General features: G+C 38.4%; 1 protein-coding gene across 1 annotated transcript in view; it reads right to left on the bottom strand.

Moving 5' to 3' along the window:
• Positions 1 to 5159: 5159 nt before the first annotated feature.
• VSIG1 (V-set and immunoglobulin domain containing 1) overlaps positions 5160 to 20586 on the bottom strand; it is a 33546-nt gene continuing 18119 nt past the window's right edge. Inside the window, exons 6-10 of the mRNA XM_023534146.1 lie at positions 15492 to 15690; positions 9904 to 10059; positions 9399 to 9518; positions 6327 to 6474; positions 5160 to 5499 (exon numbers count right to left, since the gene is read on the bottom strand). Coding sequence (XP_023389914.1) covers positions 5160 to 5499; positions 6327 to 6474; positions 9399 to 9518; positions 9904 to 10059; positions 15492 to 15690 — 963 coding nt within the window. The remainder of the gene's footprint in view (positions 5500 to 6326; positions 6475 to 9398; positions 9519 to 9903; positions 10060 to 15491; positions 15691 to 20586) is intronic.

Here is a 20586-nt window from a genome sequence, read left to right as displayed (position 1 = left end):
TTGCTATAGCAAGATCGTAATGAACATTCAGCATACATAGAAACAAATCGTGACACCAATGACTGAAAAGGGGAGGATTCAAAGATCCAAATTCACAAAGGGGGAGGAGATAAGGCATACATAGAAGAAAATAGACAACTGTTTATATATAACTATCTTTTTCATATTTTTAATGGTAACCACACACCATAGAGACAGAACTGAAGTATATAACATACAACAAGAAGAACCAGAGGCAAAAACCAAAAGCCAACGAAAATAAAGAAAACAAACACAAGGACAAGGAAGCGATGAAACCACCGAGCTACCAGAAAGCAAAAGATAAAATGGCTATAAGAAGATCTCATATTTCAATAGTCACCCTAAATGTAAATGGTTGAACTCGCCAATAAAGAGGCACAGAGTTGCAGATTGGATCAAAAAACAAAACCCAACCATATGCTGCCTCCAGGAGACACATCTCAGCTCCAAAGACAAATATAGACTCAAAGTGAAAGGGAGGAAAATGATATTTCAAGCAAATGGCATTCAGAGAAAAGTGCGAGTAGCAGTACTAATATCGGAGGAAATAGACTTCAAAATAAAAAAGATAAAGATATTGAGAGACACTTCATAATGATTAAAGAAATCATGCACCAAGAAGACATAACACTTGTTAATATCTATGTGACCAATCAGGGAGCCCCGAAATATTTAAAGCAATTACTGACAGAACTAAAGGGAGAAACAGACCAAAACTCTATCATAGTAGGAGACCTAAATACTCCACTGTCGGATATGGACAGATCATCCAAACAGAAAATCAATAAGGAAATAACATCCTTAAATGACACATTAGACTAACTGGACATAATTGACATTTACAGAGCCTTCCATCCCAAAACGGTGGCTTATATGTTCTTCTCTAGTGCACGTGGAACATTCCCAAGAATTGACCACATACTGGGACACAGAAATAACCTTAACAAATATAAAAGGGTTGAAATATACCAACCATATTCTCTGATCATAATGCTTTGAAACTAGAATCAACTGCAAAAAGAAATCAGGAAGAACCACGAATACATGGAGATTAAACAACATGATATTGAAGAATAACTGAGTCAGAGAAGAAATAAAAAGAGAGATCAAGAGATACATAGAAACGAATGATAATGATATTACATCAAATCAAAACTTTTGGGACACAGCAAAAGTGGTCATAAGAGGAAAGTTCATATCATTACAAGCCTATCTCCAAAACCAAGAACGAGCCCAAATAAACGACCTAACGCTTCATGTTAGAAAACTAGAAAAGGAAGAACAAATGAGGCCTAAAGTCAGCAGAAGGAAAGAAATAGTCAAAATTAGAGCAGAAATAAATGAAATTGAAAACAAAAAAAAAGGAAAAGAAAAAATAAATGCAACAAAGAGCTTGTTCTTTGAGAAAGTTAATAAAATGGACAAACCCCTGGCTAGACCCACTAAGGAAAAAAGAGAAAGGACACAAATAAACAAAATCAATGGTGAATGAGGGGAAATGATGACAGGCACCACAGAAATACAAAGGATCATAGAAGAATAATATGAAAAAGTCTATAATATCAAATTTAATAATTCGAAGAAATGGACCAGTACTTAGAAAAATACAATCTTCCTAGACTGAATCAAGAAGATCTGGAAAATCTAAATAGACCAATCAGCAGTATGGAAATTGAAACAATCATCAAAAACTTACCAAAAGGTAAAAGTTCAGGACCAGATGGCTTCACCAGTGAATTCTACCAAACATTCAAAGATTTAATACCTATTCTCCTCAAACTTCCAAATAATTGAAAAGGAGGCAATACTTTCCAATTCATTTTATGAGGCCAATATTACTCTGATACCAAAACCTGGTAAAGATAACACACAAAAAAAGAAAACTACAGACCAATATCTCTCTTGAACACAGATGCAAAAATCCTAAATAAGATACTAGCGAACCGAATACAGCAACATATTCAAAAGATTATACACCATGGTCAAGTGGGCTTCATCCCAGGGGTACAGGGATGGTTCAACAAATCGATTAATGTGATACAATACATAAACAAATTAAAAAATAAGAATCATATGATCATATCAATAGATGCAGAAAAAGCCTTCGACAAGATACAGCATCCATTTATGATGAAAACACTTAACAAAATCAGTATAGAAGGAAAGCACGTTAACATAATAAAGGCGATATATGACAAACCCTCAACCAACATTATACTTAATGATGAAAAATTAAAACCTTCCCTCTAAGATCAGGAACAAAGCAAGGCTGTCCACTATCACCACTCTTATTCAATATAACATTGGAAGTCCTAGCGAGTGCAATCAGACAAGAGAAAGATATAAAAGGCATCCAAAAAGGAAACAAAGAAGTCAAACTGTCACTATTTGCAGATGACATGATTCTCTATATAGAAAACCCTAAAGACTCTACAAGAACACTACTAGAAACAATAAGCAAATACAGTAAAGTCTCTGGAAACAAAATCAACGTTCAAAAATCCATAACATTCCTATACTCTAATAATGAAGCGTCAGAAAAAGAAGTGGAAAAAATAATTCCTTTTGCAATTGCAACAAAAGAATACAATACCTAGGAATAAATTTAACGAAATATGTGAAGGACCGATACAATGAAAACTACAAGACCTTATTAAAAGAAATTGAAGAAGATACAAAGAAATGGAAAGATATTCTGTGTTCTTGGATTGGAAGACTCAACATAGATAGTTAAAATGACCATATTACCTAAAGCATTATATAGATTTAATGCAATCCTCATCAAACTCCCATAGGCATTTAGAACAAAAAATCATCAGATTTGTATGGAAGCATAAAAGACCCGAATTGCCAAAGCCATCCTGTGAAAAAAGAATGAGACTGGAGGCATCATTCTGCCTGACTTCAAATTATACTACAAAGCGACAGTAATCAAAACGGCATGATATTGGCGGGAAAACAGACTCACGGACCAGTGGAACAGAATCGAGACTCCCGAAGTAAACACATATTTATACGGGCAAATAATTTTTGACAAAAAAAAAAAATCCAAAAACATACAGTGGAGAAAGAAAACCTCTTCAATAAATGGTGCTGGGAAAACTGGAAGGCCACCTGCAAAAGAATGAAACTAGACTGTTGTCTATCACCACACACCCAAGTTAATTCAAAATGGATTAAGGACCTGAATATAAGACATAAAACAATAAAATGCATAGAAGAAAACAGAGAAGAAAACATAGAAGAAAACTCAAAGACCTTGGACTTAAAGAGGATTTTATAAATTTGACCCGAAAGGCAAGGGAAATAAAAGCAAAAATAAATGAATGGATCTACATCAAACTAAAAAGCTTCTGCTCAGCAAAAGAAATTGTCAACAAGGTAAGAGACAACCATCTGGGTGGAAAAATATATTTGCAAGCAACACCTCTGATAAGGGGCTAATATACAAAATATACAAAGAACTCATACAACTCAATAACAACAACAACAACAACAAAATAAATGATCCAATCAATAAATGGGCAGAGGACCTGAACAGACACTTCTCCCTAGAGGACATACAAAAATGCCGACAAACATATGAAAATATGCTCAACATCGCTAGCTGTTAGAGAAATGCAAATCAAACATGCAAATCAAAAACACAAGGAGACACCATCTCACACCTGTTAGAATAGCTATAATGAACAAAACGAGTAATAAATGTTGGAGAAGATGCAGAAAAAAAGGAACCCTCATACACTGCTGGTGGGACTGCAAATTGATACAGCCACTATGGAAAACAGTATGGAGTTTCCTCAAAAAACTAAGAATTGATCTACCATATGATCCAGCAATCCCTCTACTGGATATTTACCCCAAAGACTTGAAAACCCATATCCAGTATGTTGGTGGAATTGCACAAAGGGGTATAGGAAACGTTTTTGGGTAATGGAAATGCTCTAGATTGTTGTGGTTTCATGTGTGTATACATCTTTCAAAACTCATCGAATTGTACACTTGAAATAGGTGCAGTTTATTGTACATAAAGTAAATGTCAATAAAGTTGTTTATAAAAGATTTACCTTAGGATCATTAAAATAAGATTTTATTGAAAATTATTTATTGAACCTTAAAATAAGATTTAAAATTTGATTGATTACACAAATGAAACAGTCTACCTGTAAATTTCTTCAAGGTGTGATGTGGGTGAAATGTGATCAATGGAAGAGTTTTTTAATAGGTGAAGAAGAGGCGATATCAGTGCATTTTAGTTCATATTTGGTATCTCTTTTTTAATGTGGAATACCCCAACAGTAAAACAAATTAATTAGTTTAGATTATCTAAAATTGATCTCAAGTGTTTAGAGAGTTTCCTAGTCTGGCCCTTCCAAAGTAGATAGCATGAGACCCAGTGATAACAAAATAGCTTATGCAAAGCCAAATTGAATATCACCTATGATATCAACATTTTGTATTCACTGAATGAAAATTGTATTTGGAATTGTTTGCCCGTACATTATTTCATATTAAAAATTGGATTAAAAAATTGCTATACTCATATACCGAATAGCAGGGTGGTTCCTTAGGAAATCCAATATGATAAATGAAGCATTAATTTTAAGATCTAGCTTTAAATGCTATGCATCAATCAATATGTATCCTTTACGTAGTCTCCTCCAGAATCTTTTAGAATTTTTTTTTCCAATCTATGAGACAATGCTGGTGAATTCTTTTCTTAGTAGTCAGTATGGAAATAGGAAGCCCTGAACTAATCCTAGAAATAATATTGAATCCAATTAATGCCACCTTGTCATGTGTGCATATGGAATGTAACAAAGAGTAGCTAAAAACAAAGAAATAAATTTTTCCGAAATACTACACAGGTGTTGTGAGAATACTTTCAACTGACTTAGAAATCAGTTGCCTTATTAGTTATGCTTACATGTTAGTGAAATTGTAAGTATTCTATAGTGGTAATACGGGAACCCTTGCATTGATTTCGTAATTATCTTGACCTGTTTATTTTGGATTGATGGTAGGAGACCCTTATTAGAATAGGGTTGGTCGGAATGGAGTGAGGCTAGGTCAACTGAATTCTAAATGCCAGTCGTGGGTTCCTTAGTGATGATGAACACCGTGCTTAGGCTACCAGCCTATGGCTTATTCACTTGTTTTTCGTCATCACACAAGGGCTCAACTACAATCCCGGGCTCCGGCTCCGGCTCAAGCTCCAGCTCCATCTCTGGCTCCAACTCGGTTTCTGGATCCAGCTCAATCTCCGGCTCAGGTACCTGGACAGGCTCAGGTCTTGGGGCAGGCCCCTGGGCAGGCTCCGAGGCAGGCTCAGGCTTGGGGATAGGCTCATGATCTGGCCCCAGGATGGTGTCAGAATCAGTCTCATGGAAGGAAGGTGGCAGAGTTGATTCTAGTTGGATAACGTCCTCAGATGGCATCGTCTCGAACTCTGTACCTTGGTTTACCTTTGTCATTGGTCTGCAGGAAGAATGCCCAGGGAAGACTGTTAAGGTTCGACATTTCACATGGAGTCATAGGCTCTGTAGCTTCAGTGACCAGGTCCCAGTCTGTTCAGGACTTCTGTGATTTGTGGTATTCTGTCTCACTGTCAGACTACGTGTCTCCATTTTGGGTACAGAAAGGTTGTGTCTCAACAATATTATGAGAATTCAAGAGAGAAAAATCAGTATTTAAAAGATGAGAAAACTGCTATCAGGAAGAAATGTTCTAAAGATTTAATAAAGTCTTCGAGGGCCAAATCCATGTCTCAGGTGCATCTAGCTCCGACTTCATCTAGCACAATACTTGGCACCTGGTTGGTACCCAATACATAGTTGTGGAAGCATATAAATGGACAGATGAACAAATGAACAAGTGTGATATACATTCGAGAAGAAAGAGAGTGGGCAAGAGCATGGACTATGGGCAGGGTCTCATTCTGACTTCTATTGGTCTAGGCACTTTTACCTTCATGGGCCCCTTTTTCATAATGAAAAGTATTAAAAATTATATTTTATGACTGAGTTAGCAGAAATACAAGTATATTAATATGACAAAAGAATTTTTTCTTAGACCTAAAAGAATGGTTGTGGTAGTTAAATGAGTTGGTGTAAAGTGCTTAGAACAGAGTCCGGCACACAGTGCTCAGTAAACCGTAGCCATCATCATTCTTTTATAAAAGCAGTGAGGGTGAGCAGAAAGATATCCCCAATATCCTAAAAGGAGTGCTTAGGAAGAGCTGACTGAAAAGAGATATGCCTGAGAAATGTCCATATTCAAGTAAAGACAACAAAATAAGGTCTTACTCGAGTTCTGCAGTGGTTTTAGAATTTCTCTTCCTTTCTTTCCTCTTTGTCTTTGCCTTGCTCCTTGCGAAGCACACCACAGAAGTGACAATGGCAGCACCCGCCAAGGTACCTACCAAGGCCCCAATAATGATTCCAACTTCTGGATCTGGAGGATATAAGCAGCTGGTTAGTAAAGTGGAACATATGTCTGCTTCATACATGTGCATTTGTGACCAGTAGGACTATTTGGGGCATTCATATAGGGGGAAAGAGACTTGTATAGGCTGGGAGCATGGGAAAACCTTGAACTCTGCCAGTTAGACTCATAGTAGTGGAAGAAAGATGCCTGGCTCAACTGTGTAGCTTACCCATTCACATTTATTTATACACATAAACTAAAAAAAAAATATGCCAACTTGTGGGAGGCGGGGTCTCTTTAAAAACGAGGTTTAGAAAAGTGAGTCTTCAGTGTACATTTGTTTGGTCGCTGAGAAAGACACTATGGAGCTGCAATCTGGTAACCAGAGAAGTGACCCGTTATAGGAAGGGACATTTTACCAGGCTTTGCCAGAGCGTAGGTGAAGTAGGTCCTTAAAAACCTCTCCCACAAATTCCATGTTCACCATGGAGCTTCATGCATTCTGGCCATTGGAAAAGGATATACCCATTTTCATAAACAAGTGTCTAGATCAGTGTATGGAGAATCTTAATGAGTGTGAGAGAATTCACCTGAGCACCAGACCTTAAAGTACTGAGGTATTGTCCTCAAGAGGCTATGTTTGGGTTCCAGGCAGGCCCATCCCCTTCTGCCTTCCCTCAAATAAAGATGAATGTTTTATATTTTGAGACAAAAGACTAGTTGAATTGCCTGATTATTCTTTTAACTTTTTTTTAATGATTAAAACGATGCATATGCATAACTTAGAAAGACAAACAGTTCTGTTAGACTTCTAACAAGAAAACAGAGGTCCCCCATTTCTGAGTTCCATTCACTAGAGGCAACCGTTCTTAAGTCTTTTTGTTTTTTAATCTTTTGGAATTTGCCCCCTTGTTTCCATTATGCTTGTTCTGATACCTCCTGCCTTTTCCAATTTTTGTCATTTTCTATTGACTTCCTACTCTAGAAGTTGAAAATTTAACTATCTTATATCGTTCCTCTCACACCCTGCCACATTCTCCTAATATAGTTATAGCACAAGTTGTAGTTAAATCCAAGTTTGCAGTATTATGACTATGTAAATATCGTTCACAGCTGCAGAACATGGTGTATATTATGATCTTATACAACATTTAAAGTTTTTCCTTGAGGATAGTAAGTACCTCATTTTTTAAAATACATTTAAAAAATGTATTATCACTAATCTCCAACTCTCCAGCAAAATTGTTAAACTCCTCTTAATAGATTCAGACACATCAGATAATCTATTGGTTTCTTTCCCCCACCCCTCAAAGACGTCTCTTCTGAAATCCTCCATCTTCCTCCCCCAGCATGAACTGGATGCACTTCTAAGCCTGCTGCTCTACTGCCATCCTTCAACTGACTTTCACCTTCACTCCTGTTTTAAAGATAAAGAAACAGCCTTTCCAAGTCCCTTCAAGATCCAATAGCACTTCATTGGTAAAGCTGGTCCTGGTTCTATAAGTGTAATTGATTGTTTCTTCTTTAGTATCCTATATACTACCGTGTGCAGACCTCTATTATAGCATTTAACATATTTTAGTGTTTGTTTGTCCCTCTATCTAAACTGTAAGATCCTTGATTGTAAGACGTATATCTTATCAACTTCTATATCTTTATCACCTAGGACAGTCTCTGGCATATAGCAGATATTCAGTGAATATTTTAGGAAGGAGGGGGACAGGAAGAAAGGAAGGAAGGAAAGAAGCCAAATGCCAACATCATCGGAAAGAGGATTCAAAAGGAAGCAAGGCTCAAGTGCAAGTCCTAAAAGTTTCTACATCCACAGTACAATTGTACCTCTGGAAAGGCAAAAAGGATTTGACAAAGATCTAGAGAAAAACAACAGAAATGATCAAGGGACCGAGGACACAATAGGAATACAGAAAAGGAAAGACCAAAAAGGTGAGATTTCTTCACTTTGGAAAATAGCTGAAAATTATATGAAAATGAATGAGCAACCTAGAGCTGGAAAATGTTGGATTCAGGACAAATACAAGGAAGAAAGCTTCATAGTAGAGCAATAATCCAGTGGAATGGGCCACCCTGCATAAGGTACATATTAAAACCACAGATTCAAAATAAGTTAGAAAAAATTAATAGATAACATTATCCTGTTATTAAAGTGATCTTTGAGAGGTGTTGCAAGATATCCCTTTGTAAGAGCTTGCCCCTGACTGGCCCAATTTGACGATCCCAGGCCCTCAAGTCTATGCTTAGTAACTAAGTGCCTTTAAACTGGAAGGTTGAGATTTAGAAGCATCCTGGCACAGCCAGTCACTAACTGGATGATCTTGGGCAAGTCACTCACTGCCCTGAACTTCAGTTTCCTTTTAAGTAAAACGAGGCTAACAATATATTCTGCCTCCTAGAAAGGGTGGTTGGAAGATTGAGTGAGATAGTGCTCTCAGCACACGGCTGAGTGCCTGGCACATAATTTGTGCTCCACATATTAGCTGCTGTGACTGTAGGTACGAGTGCTCTTTTTGTTATTATTATTAGAGGCAGATCTTAGCAAATTAGTTAAGAATTGGAAAGTTTGTGAGCTCTGTGTTAGACATAGATTGCTACAGTTTTACCTGGATTTACCAACAGCATAACAAGGAAAATTCAGCCTGGTACCATCAATGAGGCTGTTGTTTTATTTATTAAATAGTAATACCTACTCTTGAGATTTTGTGAGGATTAAATAAATTTTTGTAAACTGTTTAGGGCAGTGTGTTGTACACATCAACTATCATGTAAGCATTAGATATTAGGACAATAATTAATCATTTCAACCTATAAATAAAGCACCAAAATCTCCAGAGAGGCAGGAAGTATTAACCAGGGATGTTAATTAATTTACTTGGTTGGCAGGCCCAGGATACTTGACTTAAGGAGGAACTGTTAAAATTGTGTGGTCAACTCACGTGAAGCAGTTAGATCGATTTCACAGGAACTATTGCCAAGGTTGTTGATCGCAGTGCACTGGTAATAACCTTCTTCAAAATTAGTCAGATTTCCAATAACCAAAGTACCGGTGACTGGATCTGTCAAAACCAGGATATAGACATTTGAAATATTTTATGTAGGTACAGATTGTGTCAGTGTAGCAGATCTTCAATTCCCACCCACTTCTTCATATCAACCTCCCTTTCTTGAGATGTCCAGGGTCCAATTAGACCCTTGGCGACTATTCCAAAGGTAGCCCACCTAGGACCATGCCATTCTCTCCAAAACTAGGCTTGACTTTTAGAAGTTGGGGTTAAGACCAGATGACAATCATCTTGTTAGGAGAGAGACATTTTTTTTTTACATTCCTTTCCCAGGAAAATAGAAGATTAAATTGTAAAGATGAGCAGTAGGCCACATATATATGTTGTCAGCTATCACACACACCATGCCTTGCCAGGGGCTGCTGAGGACTATACCTACCGAATCTTCCTTTCACTGGGATGATGTCTCTTCCTTCAAGTTTATACCAGTGGTACACAGGGGAAGGTGTTCCAAGCACCGAAAGGCAAGAAAGAGATATAGGACGGCCAGTTTCTGGTATTCCTTGAATGCTGCAAAAGGGCTTAGAAGGTTTGACTGTAAAGCAATGATAAAGAGTAAAAACCTTATAGGATGAATGACAGCCTGTAACAATTGCAGTCACTTCCTCACTTTCATTTTGTTTTTGTGCGCTTTTTTTTTTTTTAATCTTAAAAACTTATTTTGGCAGTTTTCTGTTTATACCACTAGATGGAAGTAGAGCACTTCAGATGCAGGGACCTTCCAGTCACCAAGCCATTAACATTCTAATAGTGTTTCTTCTGTCTGCCTCCTCCGCAGATTCATAACCATGAATTTCCACATTGTGTCTTAAAATATGGCTTTTAAAAAAACAATCAAATGTAAGCAAACACTAAAACAATTAGGAGTATAGTTTATACTCTTGAAGCACAGTTTTAAAGGAGAATAGAACCCTTAAATACTTTGAGATAGATTGTTATTTTTTTCTTTTAAAAAAATGCTGTATTGTGTCATATTTTTCTTTTTCTTTTTCCTTTATGAGTCATTTTTGCCATTTATTCTTCTGGGGGTTTGCACACAATGGTTGGAGGGTTTCAATTTGCCTTTGTCAGTCATTGATAGGGGAAGCCCATTTGGGGGTAGGGCGTGCTACAGAGTGGTGAAATCATCATTCGTTTTTTACTTTTTCACTCCATAAGTAAACACTTGAATGCCTTCTGTGTGCCTGGCACTGGTCTAGGGCACCAGAAATTAAAAAGTAATTGTGACACAGTTCTGAAGTGGGGTGTAGGGAGTGGTGAAAGAGGAGACCATAGCTTGGAGGGCTTCATATTTCACGTATTTTATACTGAAAGCAGGAGGACCACGGAAGGAATTTAAGTAAGGGAGGGATGATGGCCATTTTAATATTTTACCTGGATTACTGTGGCTCTGGGGATGCCTGAAACAAGGGAGAGGAGGAGACAGATTCAAGAAGTACTAACAAGTCAACAGTACTTGAGAACTAACTGGATATGGGACATGAGGAAGATGATGGGGTTCGTGATGGGAACATGAGCTTGCCAACATCCTCTGAGATAAAGAATACAGGAGGAGGAGCAGAGTTTTGGGGAAAGAGTGAGGAGGAGGAAGAGGCACGATTGAGGTCAGTTTGGGACACAGCATTTTAGCTGCTTGTGAAACACCTCAATAAAGAAGTCTTATAGGAAACTGAAAATCTGAATCTCCTCATTCAATCTTACTGCTTGTACCTTTTTTTAACCATAGTCTGACAGAAAGATAAGGATCTGAATGTCAATACTTTCAACTCACCTTCCTTGTCTTAATTTGGGTTAAAAACCCTCCAAAGGCATTGATTCTCTAACTTAGACAAGTTAGACCTTAGATGCTCTGGATTGCCCAGCTCTCCAGCTCTTACTTGGGAGGTAGCAGTTAAGAACAGAGCTCTGCATCCATACAGAATACTGGCTTTGCAACTTTATCCTGGATGTGTTTAGGCAAGTAACCTAACTTAGCCAAACCTCATTTGACCCATCTGCAAAATGTGAACAAGAGACTATCCAATCTCCAGCAAATCCAAATATATTGTATTTATGTAAATAAAATCATGTCTACAGAGCCTTACACATGGATTTGCTGTTGGCTACGAGCAGGACTAATTTCTGCTGCCACATTTTATAGCTTGCTACTAAAGTTAATTTTCCCATCTTTGATTCTAACCCACTGTACACATGAGCAAGAAAACGGATGGATATAACTGGAGCTCTTCAAAGCACTTCACCCTCCCTATCTTTTAAACAGGTGTCTTTTAATTAGAATAAGTATTTTTCTCTTTGTCTCTTTACTCTCTCTTTCTTATCACTAATTTTCTCAGCTGGGAAAAACTTGTTAGGTCTGCCTACCCTAAACAAAGCTATTTAACTGAAAGTTCATTGTAACTATCACTAGATTCAGATACTGCATTTTTTTAAACATGGTGATTTTATAGCCTTTACAGCAGAATAGAGCAATCTGAACAGAAAATTAAATGAGGTGCTTCATCACAAAGTCCAACACCAGGAATTGAACTAAATAACAGACCTGGAATGACTTGCATTCATTTCCTGAGTCCGAAATCAAACCCAGATAGGCATTTGATTGATTGATTTATTGATTGATTGATTAATGAACACATTTTTCTCCTTTATGCAGTTAAAGTCCCCAGTAGAACTTAGATGTTTACTGTCAAAGCCATTGATCTACCATTTAGCTTTATTGCTTTCAACAGAATTGGAGGGGGAGGAAGAGGTTCACCTCAGAAAATAAATTAAAATGCTTCAGTGTGTTCTCAGATCCTCACTAAATTCATCATTTTCTTTTTGTGTGCCAAATTGCAGAAGGAAAATGATGCTCATTCCAAATGCATACAAAATAATTATTCAAACTTCTGCTGGGTATTTTTCAGAGATTCATTTTCCAAGGCTGTCATACTTAATGGAAGTCTCTCAAATAAATGGTTGTTCAAACCATCTGGGCCTTTGCTCATTGCTCTTTCCTTCACCTAAATCATGTCCTGCCATCTCAGTCCCTTTTCTACTTTGCACATTCTTGTACAACTTTCAAGATTCAGTGAAAGAGTCACTTTCTCCAGGAAGCCTTCTCCAGTTTCCCCATGCTGCTTCTAGCCATTTCCCCTCTGTCTCCCAGTTCTTCTCTCCTACCTCCACTATAAGCTTTTGTTATATATTTGCCTCACTCACTAGACTCCGAACTTTTGGAGGGCCGGGACCCTATCTTTTACATCTTTCCATCTCTATTGCCTAGCACAGTAACTGGACATGTTTTCAGGGTTTATCGAATGAATTTATGCATGAATGAGTGAGTTTATGCATGAATGAATGCATGGGATCAATGTCCATCACTGGGTAATAAAATGTCCCTGAAAGATGCATTGACAGGAAGAGTGATCTTTAAAGAAATATGGACACCCCTCTCCACTACTGGCCTCCCTAACCCACTTGACCCCACCATGCCTCACCCCTCTGTCAGGATAAGCAGAACAGTCACTCATATGCAATGGAATTTGATAACTGTAAACAGCTTCTGAAATTTTTAGAGAAAATTATCAGTCTCAAAATTTCTAGAAAGCAGTTTGTGGAATGCCTTTGTTCTCAGCTCAACTAATAAAAATATAATTTTTGAGAATTCCCAAACAAACAAGGAAATTCATAGACCCTTCTGCCTCTTACCTTGCCTGGGTCCTGTATGCTTAGGGAAAAGTCATGGCACAGTCAATGCAGGAACAACTGACCCAAAGAGTCATGGAAAAAGAACAACTTGGAGAGGAAATTACTCTTAGCTTCTTATGAAAGTTGATTAGGGATTCTCTGAACTTTACATTAAAAAAATATTAACATTCCTGTCCATCTCAGGGCTATTTCCAAGCTCGGAAATAAAGAAACTTGGTTTCTTTAGGTTGTTTCTGGTCAGAAGGACAACCCAGAGCCAGGAAGCAACAGAAAACCATTAGGGGACTAATCCCTTAATTTCTTCGAACACTGAATCTCCAGTATATTGTTTGGTTCTCATAGTAAACTTGCAAAGACAGAGCAAGGGTTACAACTCCATCTCAAAATGGTCAGACCAAGATGGACTGGTTGCCTGAGGTCATCAAATGGCTGACCGAGTAAGACCTAGAACCTAGGTCTTCAGGCTCCAGCCTGATGTGTTAGCTTCTAGACCAGACCATTTGGTTCCCATGTAAATGACTAGTCTTCCAAACAGGAACATCAACTCTCCCAGGAAAGGGTTTGTGTATGCTTCTCATCTTCCCTGGTACCTGAATGCCTAGCACAGGGCTCAGCAAAATAAAAACCTGATTGAGCTACCCTGCTCTTAAAAATCATCTCTTGATAACCTTTCCCCCTTCTCCAGGTGGGTAGTTGTAATAGCAAACCTCACAGTAACTAGCTGGTACATTTTTGGCATCACCTGAGTGGCAAGCACAGACAACTCTGGACAGTTATTCCAAGTGTGTACCTTGTTATCAATTGCTGCTTTTCCAGGCTACTCAACTATCAAGTCATTGATTTGATCTAGTTCCTCCTTTCTTGTGATGGATGTAAACAGCTCGAGAGAAGTAATGACTAGGTTAGCTTCATTTGGGATTACTTAGAAGTGGGAGAGCCTTTAGCTCAACTGGTTAGTTGGTGAGGGTTGACAGCCCTTTCATCCCTCCCTTCAGTATTTCTGAAGGTCTGAGGACAGAACCAGCTAGGCTGACAGATGGGAGCAAAACTCCCATTGTCCTCTCAAACAGAGGTTGAAAGGAGCCCTAGAAATCTCCCAAATTGTGATCTCTCCAAGAGCAGAAACCATGCCTCCATCACATGCCTCATGGCTCTTGGTGCAAAGTAGGCACTCAATAAATATTGCATAAATGAACCACTCCAAATTTATTTAAAGAGTGGATATGACTTGCCCAATGTCACATAATGAATATTCGTATATACATGAATTAATTTCCAACTCTGGCTTAACATATGGTCCTTTTGCCAAATAGAGTTAACCTTTAAGAAAATGTTTAATTCTTGACATACAATAGTAGATTAGTTTCAGGTGTACAAAATAGTGATTTGACATTTATATGCATTGTGATGTGATCACACACTAAGTCTAGTAACCACCTATCTGTCAAAATGCCAAGTTATTACAATATTACTGACTGTATTCCCTGTGGTTAATAAATAAGCATCTCCCTGGCTTATTTTATAACTGGAAGTTTATAACTCTAATTCCTCTTCACTTTTTCTCCCATTCCCCGCCCTCCTTTCTGGCAAACATTAGTTTGTTCTCTGTTTCCATGAAACTATTTTTGTTTTGGTCCATCAATAGATTAATGGATAAAGAAGATGTGGTGTATATATACACAATAGAATATTACTCAACAATAAAAAAGAATGAAACCTTTCTATCTGCAACAATATGGATGAAACTAGAGAGTACTATGCTAAGTGGAATAAGTCAGGCAGAGAAAGACAAAAACTATATGATTGCACTTGTGTGCCAAATCTAAAAAACGATCTAAATAGTATTAGCATTTTAAAAAGGGACCCTCCTGTCTTTATTCAAAAGAATGCTTTAATGTTGGGAGTTGTGGCTGACTTAGGAAAGGTGATAAATTGGCAGTAGGACTGGCTTCAACTGGAAGTCTCCTCTGGAAAAGTTGCTAGTGATCAGTTAGTGTTCTCATTTTATCCTTCAGAGATAAGGATCCCTGGAGGTTGGTTCATCTATTGCTCTGTCATTTTGGCACCCGTTTTGGTTTGACATTTGTTTCAGCATGTTTTCTGAGTGATTTCTCAGTGTTGCTATACAGGTTGGGTCAGAGGGTATGTCTCTAGTTCCCCAATAATTGAAGGAGCAGGGAGGATATTTACCCCTGGGACTTAATTGTCACCATGACCCACTGCCCTGGTTCATTCAGTGTCCTAAATTGGTCCAAGGAAAGGCATAAAAATTGTCCATACCTAACACACTGACTGTGAGGATGCCTTGATTGTTGCCATTAAAATCAGGGGGGTTGTTAACATCACAGGTGTAGATGCCACTATCTGCTGGTTGCATATACAAAATAGTGATGGATGCGTTATCTGGCTCGTTGGACACTACAATTCGATCTTTAAATCGTCCGATAGCTGCAGCTTGTCCACCTTCAGAATAATAAATCTAGGACAGAAAAAAAATTACAGAAATGAGGACTGGAGAGGGTTCAGGGCTAAGATAAGCTACCTGGGAGCTCCCTCTATCCAAGGTTACCTTCTTTGATGAGCAACAGCATTTTCCCCCCATCAAGGAACGGGTCCCTGTGGCAAAGGTTTCTCAACTCAGTGGGGCACTTTAACTTTCTCATAGCTGTTCACATCCATTACCTCACTTGTGCTCAAAGCAGCTTTATGATGTCATTGGGACAGGTAAGTATGCCTGTCTTACAGACGGTAGACAGCTTCTAAGCTTAGGTTAGGAGATCCAAGATGGTCACATGATGAGTCTACCTGGAGGAAACTCATTATATAGGACACAAATGTCTGATGGGAAATCCAAAACCATTATTTTTTTTTTCATTTTATAAGCTTTTCTTGATTTGAGTTTACTTTTTTCAGTGGGACTATCTGGAATATCATAAAGTTAGAATATTTATGCTCCTTTTGTACACACATACTCCTTTGGATAAGCAAACTCGTGTTTACCCTGTTAGAAGAATAACATTTCAGAGCAGACAAGCCCCTGACAAATCATCTGCTCCCATCTCCTCATAATAGTGGCATGAGGATGAAACAAAATAATCCAGAAAAGGGCCTAGAAAGTGCTTAGTTGATGGTAGCTACTACCTTTCTCCCCACGTGGCAGGAGGCAGAACAGGAATTATTATCTCAATAAGGGCACTCAAAGCCAGAGATATTAAGTGACTCATCCACAAGAATTTTTATTACTATAATTTAGGAGACTTAAGAAAGATCTGGATTCTAGTCCCATCTCTATTAAACAACATGGATATTTAGATCATAATGGCAACTGTGGGAGCAGCATGGTGAGGTGGAAACAAGCCTGGTATATAAGTAAGATAACCTGGATTTTAGCCACAGTTCTGCATCCGACTAACTGTGACAGCATCAGGGGAGGTGGCTCCTGGTCATGCTTCCATGGTAACCAGCTTTGTGGAAAGAAAATTATTTAATCTTTCCAACCTTTAGTTTCCACATCTGAATGAAGAACCAGAGCAATGTTTTCCAAAATATAGTATGTATTCCCCAAGTATAGGAACATAAGTTCATTTTAAGAGATACATAAATGAAAACTTATTAGAGACATATCTAGCATATCAACTCTGTGACTTCATTAATTTTATTGTTTAGAATGAGCCTAAGATAGGTATTTTTAAGATTTTAAGAAATCAAGTCAGTGTAGAAAACAACATTAAATAATACTGCTGGTGGTACACAAACATGACAAAAATCATAAAGATGTGATATGAATGACTGAAGCTTGGGAATCACTAGACTAGGTGATTCCTGAGGTTTCTCCATAATGCACACAGTCTGTGTACACACTTTATGAGTTTTATATAAATGTGTGTAATTGAAATGATCGTTGTTTGTAATTTAGTAAACTGGTATTGTCCTAGTCCAGTGGAACTAATTGATATTTTCACAAAATCTACTCGAAGAGCCTTATGGTTCATTTAATTCATTCTCCTCACTTTATAAAAGAAACTGAAGCCCAGAGAAGTAAGAAAAAAAAAAGAAGAAAGAAAGAAAGGAAGGAAGGAAGAAAAAAAAGAAAGAGAGAGAGAAAGAAAGAGAGAGAGAGAAAAAGGAAGGAAGGAAGGAAGGAAGGAAGGAAGGAAGGAGGGAACCAGAAAGAAAGGCAAATTTAACAGTTGGGACTGTTCTAGAATCCAGTTCTTCTAATTCTTTGTCCAGTGCTCCTTGCCTTAATAAGCTAATGAGAGAGGAAAGGTAATCAGCAAGCCAAAATATATTGGCTAGATAAATTCAAAGGCATTCTTCTTCAAGCAGAAAGCCAACATATTTTTAAACTAAGGCAGAAAACATATTCTGAGGGAAAACTCAAAGGAAAGAACATATCTAAGGAGAAAACAGTCTGTCTTTCTCTTCCAGTTCTCTAACATCTCTAACAGCTTTCTTTCCTGCCCTGAATTATCCATTTATAATTCAACTCATCCATCCACACCTACCGAAATCACAAACTTCCCTATGAAAAGAACTTCCACCAACTCTTCTGTTCTAGTTCCTCACACTGTAGCTTATATTTTGCTCTCTCAAAAATAATACTAAAGAGCTTCAGGGATAGGAATGGGGCTAAGGAGGAAGAACAATGGGGGCCTAAAAAGGAACAGCCTTATCCTTAGAGTGCTGTGTGAGAAAGAAAGCCCCCAGAGCTAGCCAGTGGCTAGACACATAAATAGAGGGGCTTTCTAGTAGAGGAAATACACTCTGTCATATAGTCCTTACAGATTAAATAATAAAATGAATTTTCTTCCTAATCGCACAAGAAGGGCTGCAACTTGGTTCTATTCTCCACAAAAGAATAACTTTTAAAAATCAAAGCTGAACGATGGTCAAGGCCCAGCCATGATCCTGTGAGGCTTGTACACTTTTCTAAGAAAGTATATTATTGTTAATTTAGAGATCAAAGCAATTGAGGTCCAAGAAAAGTCACGGATGTTCAACAAGCTACATCCTTGGGGTGGGGGTGGAGAGAGTCTGCTTTAATAAAATCCACCCAAGTGTTTCCTTAAATGGCACTTGTTAATTTTATGCCCACTTGCCTTTTGTGGTTATGTTAATGGCAAACTTCCCTACTTTCCCCCTCAAGGTCCTCTCTGCCTGCCCATTGGTGATGTTAGAAGCTGAATGTGGCGTCATAATAGCACATTAGTTTTAAGACCCCCTTAAAAATCATTTAGCTCATGGTTTCTAAGGGTGAGGACTCTTCAGGAGCCAGATGGATATGAGAATTATGGGAAATGGCTGGGAGGAGCTAGTAAATAGTAGTAAGATCAGAAAGAATAGTGGGGACTGTGATGAACTAGAGAGCCAATACAAACAAGGCTTTCGAACTGTAGAAACAAACAAAATATTGGGCCAACCAATGCACATCCTTTGGCCAAATCAGGCCCATAAGCCTCCAGTTTGCAACCTCTAATTCATCCTCCTCTATTAGAGAAAAGGACACTGAGGCCCCAATACAGGAAGTGATTTTCCCAAGGTCACACAATTTATAGTCAGATCTGGAATCCAGACCTCTCAATTCCTGCTGAACATATTAAAATGGCACTTATAGTCCTGTCTTAGGTGAGGAAGATGATTCCTAAGCAACTTTTCACTTTCAGGGCCATTTCATCCCTTACCCCAGCCTGACCCTTCTTCTGCCAATTGCTATTATTCATTGCTGTAATGCTTCTTCCCATAGCCAGTAGGTTCACCACGTGATGCCTTCGATGTCTGCCAGCTGCAATAACTTTCTCCTCTTACTGTGCCAAATTCCTATCCACATGAAGCGAGGAAGATGGAAGCCAGATTTGTCCCAAAAGATCTTTTTCCTCAGCTTCGTGAGACTGCTCTCTAACTAAAGGTTGGAACATAAATAAAAAGAGTTGACAGAATCAGCCTGCTTTCTGTTTGAGACTGAGTTGTAGCTAATAAATGCCTTTAGCCTCTAGAGCTGATTTTGTGGGTTCTTTTTGGAAATGTGGAGAGCATGGAAGCCCATAGCAAACCACCCATTCTTTCTTTTCCAGCTTCTTGCTTTCCTGCATTGTTCATAAAGGGGCCAGCCATAGAAGAGGATAAGTGTAATGTAACAATGGTCTAAAGCCCAGAATTTTCTCTGGACTGTACTGGGGGCTAGGATTGCACATAGAAGAAATAGAACACCAAAAGGAAGACTTTCTTGCCCATAAACAACTCCCTTCCAAGCCTGCTGTTTGCCTGAAATACCTATTATTTAAATTGCTTCTTTGAGACGAAGGCACAGAAGATCTCTGTTTGAGTGATTTTCTTCGTAAGAGAACAAAATAAATTACTATCAGTTCCTAACACCTTAATGTTCAATTAATTTATCAGATTTAGCAAAAATACACACTTGAGAGAATGGGACACAGAATGGATAAACTTTGATGGGAAGGGGTGATAGAAAGGGAAGAATTTGGAGTATTTCTCAATGAGTATAACACTAGCACTTTGGGCAGATATTTTTTTCTTGTGTGAGTCTATCCTATGTATTGCAAAACATTTAGTATCTCTAGTTGCCACTCACTAAATGCCAGTATTGGCTCTCATTTATTATAATTAAACCAACACTTTCCTCATTTTCAGATGCCCCTGAGAAGGGGGAACACCTCCACCCTGCCAACATTTAAAAAGCATTTGATATAATGCTATCTGTAGAGGAGAGGCCAGGATGGGAGAATCTGAGCAGCTAGAAAATATGAAGACACTAGATTCTGAAAAGAAGTTGTACACATTATACATGTGTTGGAGAGATAAGGATGGCAAAGGGTTTCTTCCACTATGGATATTATAGAAGTGCAAATATTGTCTAAGAGACCCAAGCTTAGTAAGGTCAATGCTTGTTTTGTTCATAGGCAACTGAGGTCTCCGTGATTTTACCAATGACTGGCTAGGTGGAAGAGGAGGCCATTGGTGTGATCAGAGGGGCAACAGATCACCTGCAACTTCCATGCTAGCCTTCCTGTTCTGGAGCCTAGAGTCTTCAGCTAAGAGTCCCTGCTGAGGGACTGATCATCTGAAGTTGCACATGTCTTCCTAGAGGAGGGCTTTTCTAAGAGGAGGACCATGCTAATGAATAGCCTGGCCCTCTTGGTCAGAAGACTTGTGTGATACTTCTATAGTCCCTGTTCATCAAAGGAACTCCTTGGAGGGAAAGTCAGTAAGAGATAACATCCTCCCCTGGGTATTGAGAAACACTAGGCTTTGGAGTCAACTGCTTCTTTATAACACAATGATTTGGGAGAAGGAGAAGATGAGCCTACAGCAAGAGTTGACCAGCGCCGTGTTCGAGGCAGTAGGGTCCTGAGCC

Source organism: Pteropus vampyrus, unplaced genomic scaffold, assembly GCF_000151845.1.
Source record: "Pteropus vampyrus isolate Shadow unplaced genomic scaffold, Pvam_2.0 Scaffold120, whole genome shotgun sequence".
Lineage (NCBI taxonomy): Eukaryota > Metazoa > Chordata > Mammalia > Chiroptera > Pteropodidae > Pteropus > Pteropus vampyrus.
The sequence above is the reverse complement of the archived record's forward strand: the minus strand, read 5'-3'. Positions and strand labels throughout refer to the sequence as shown.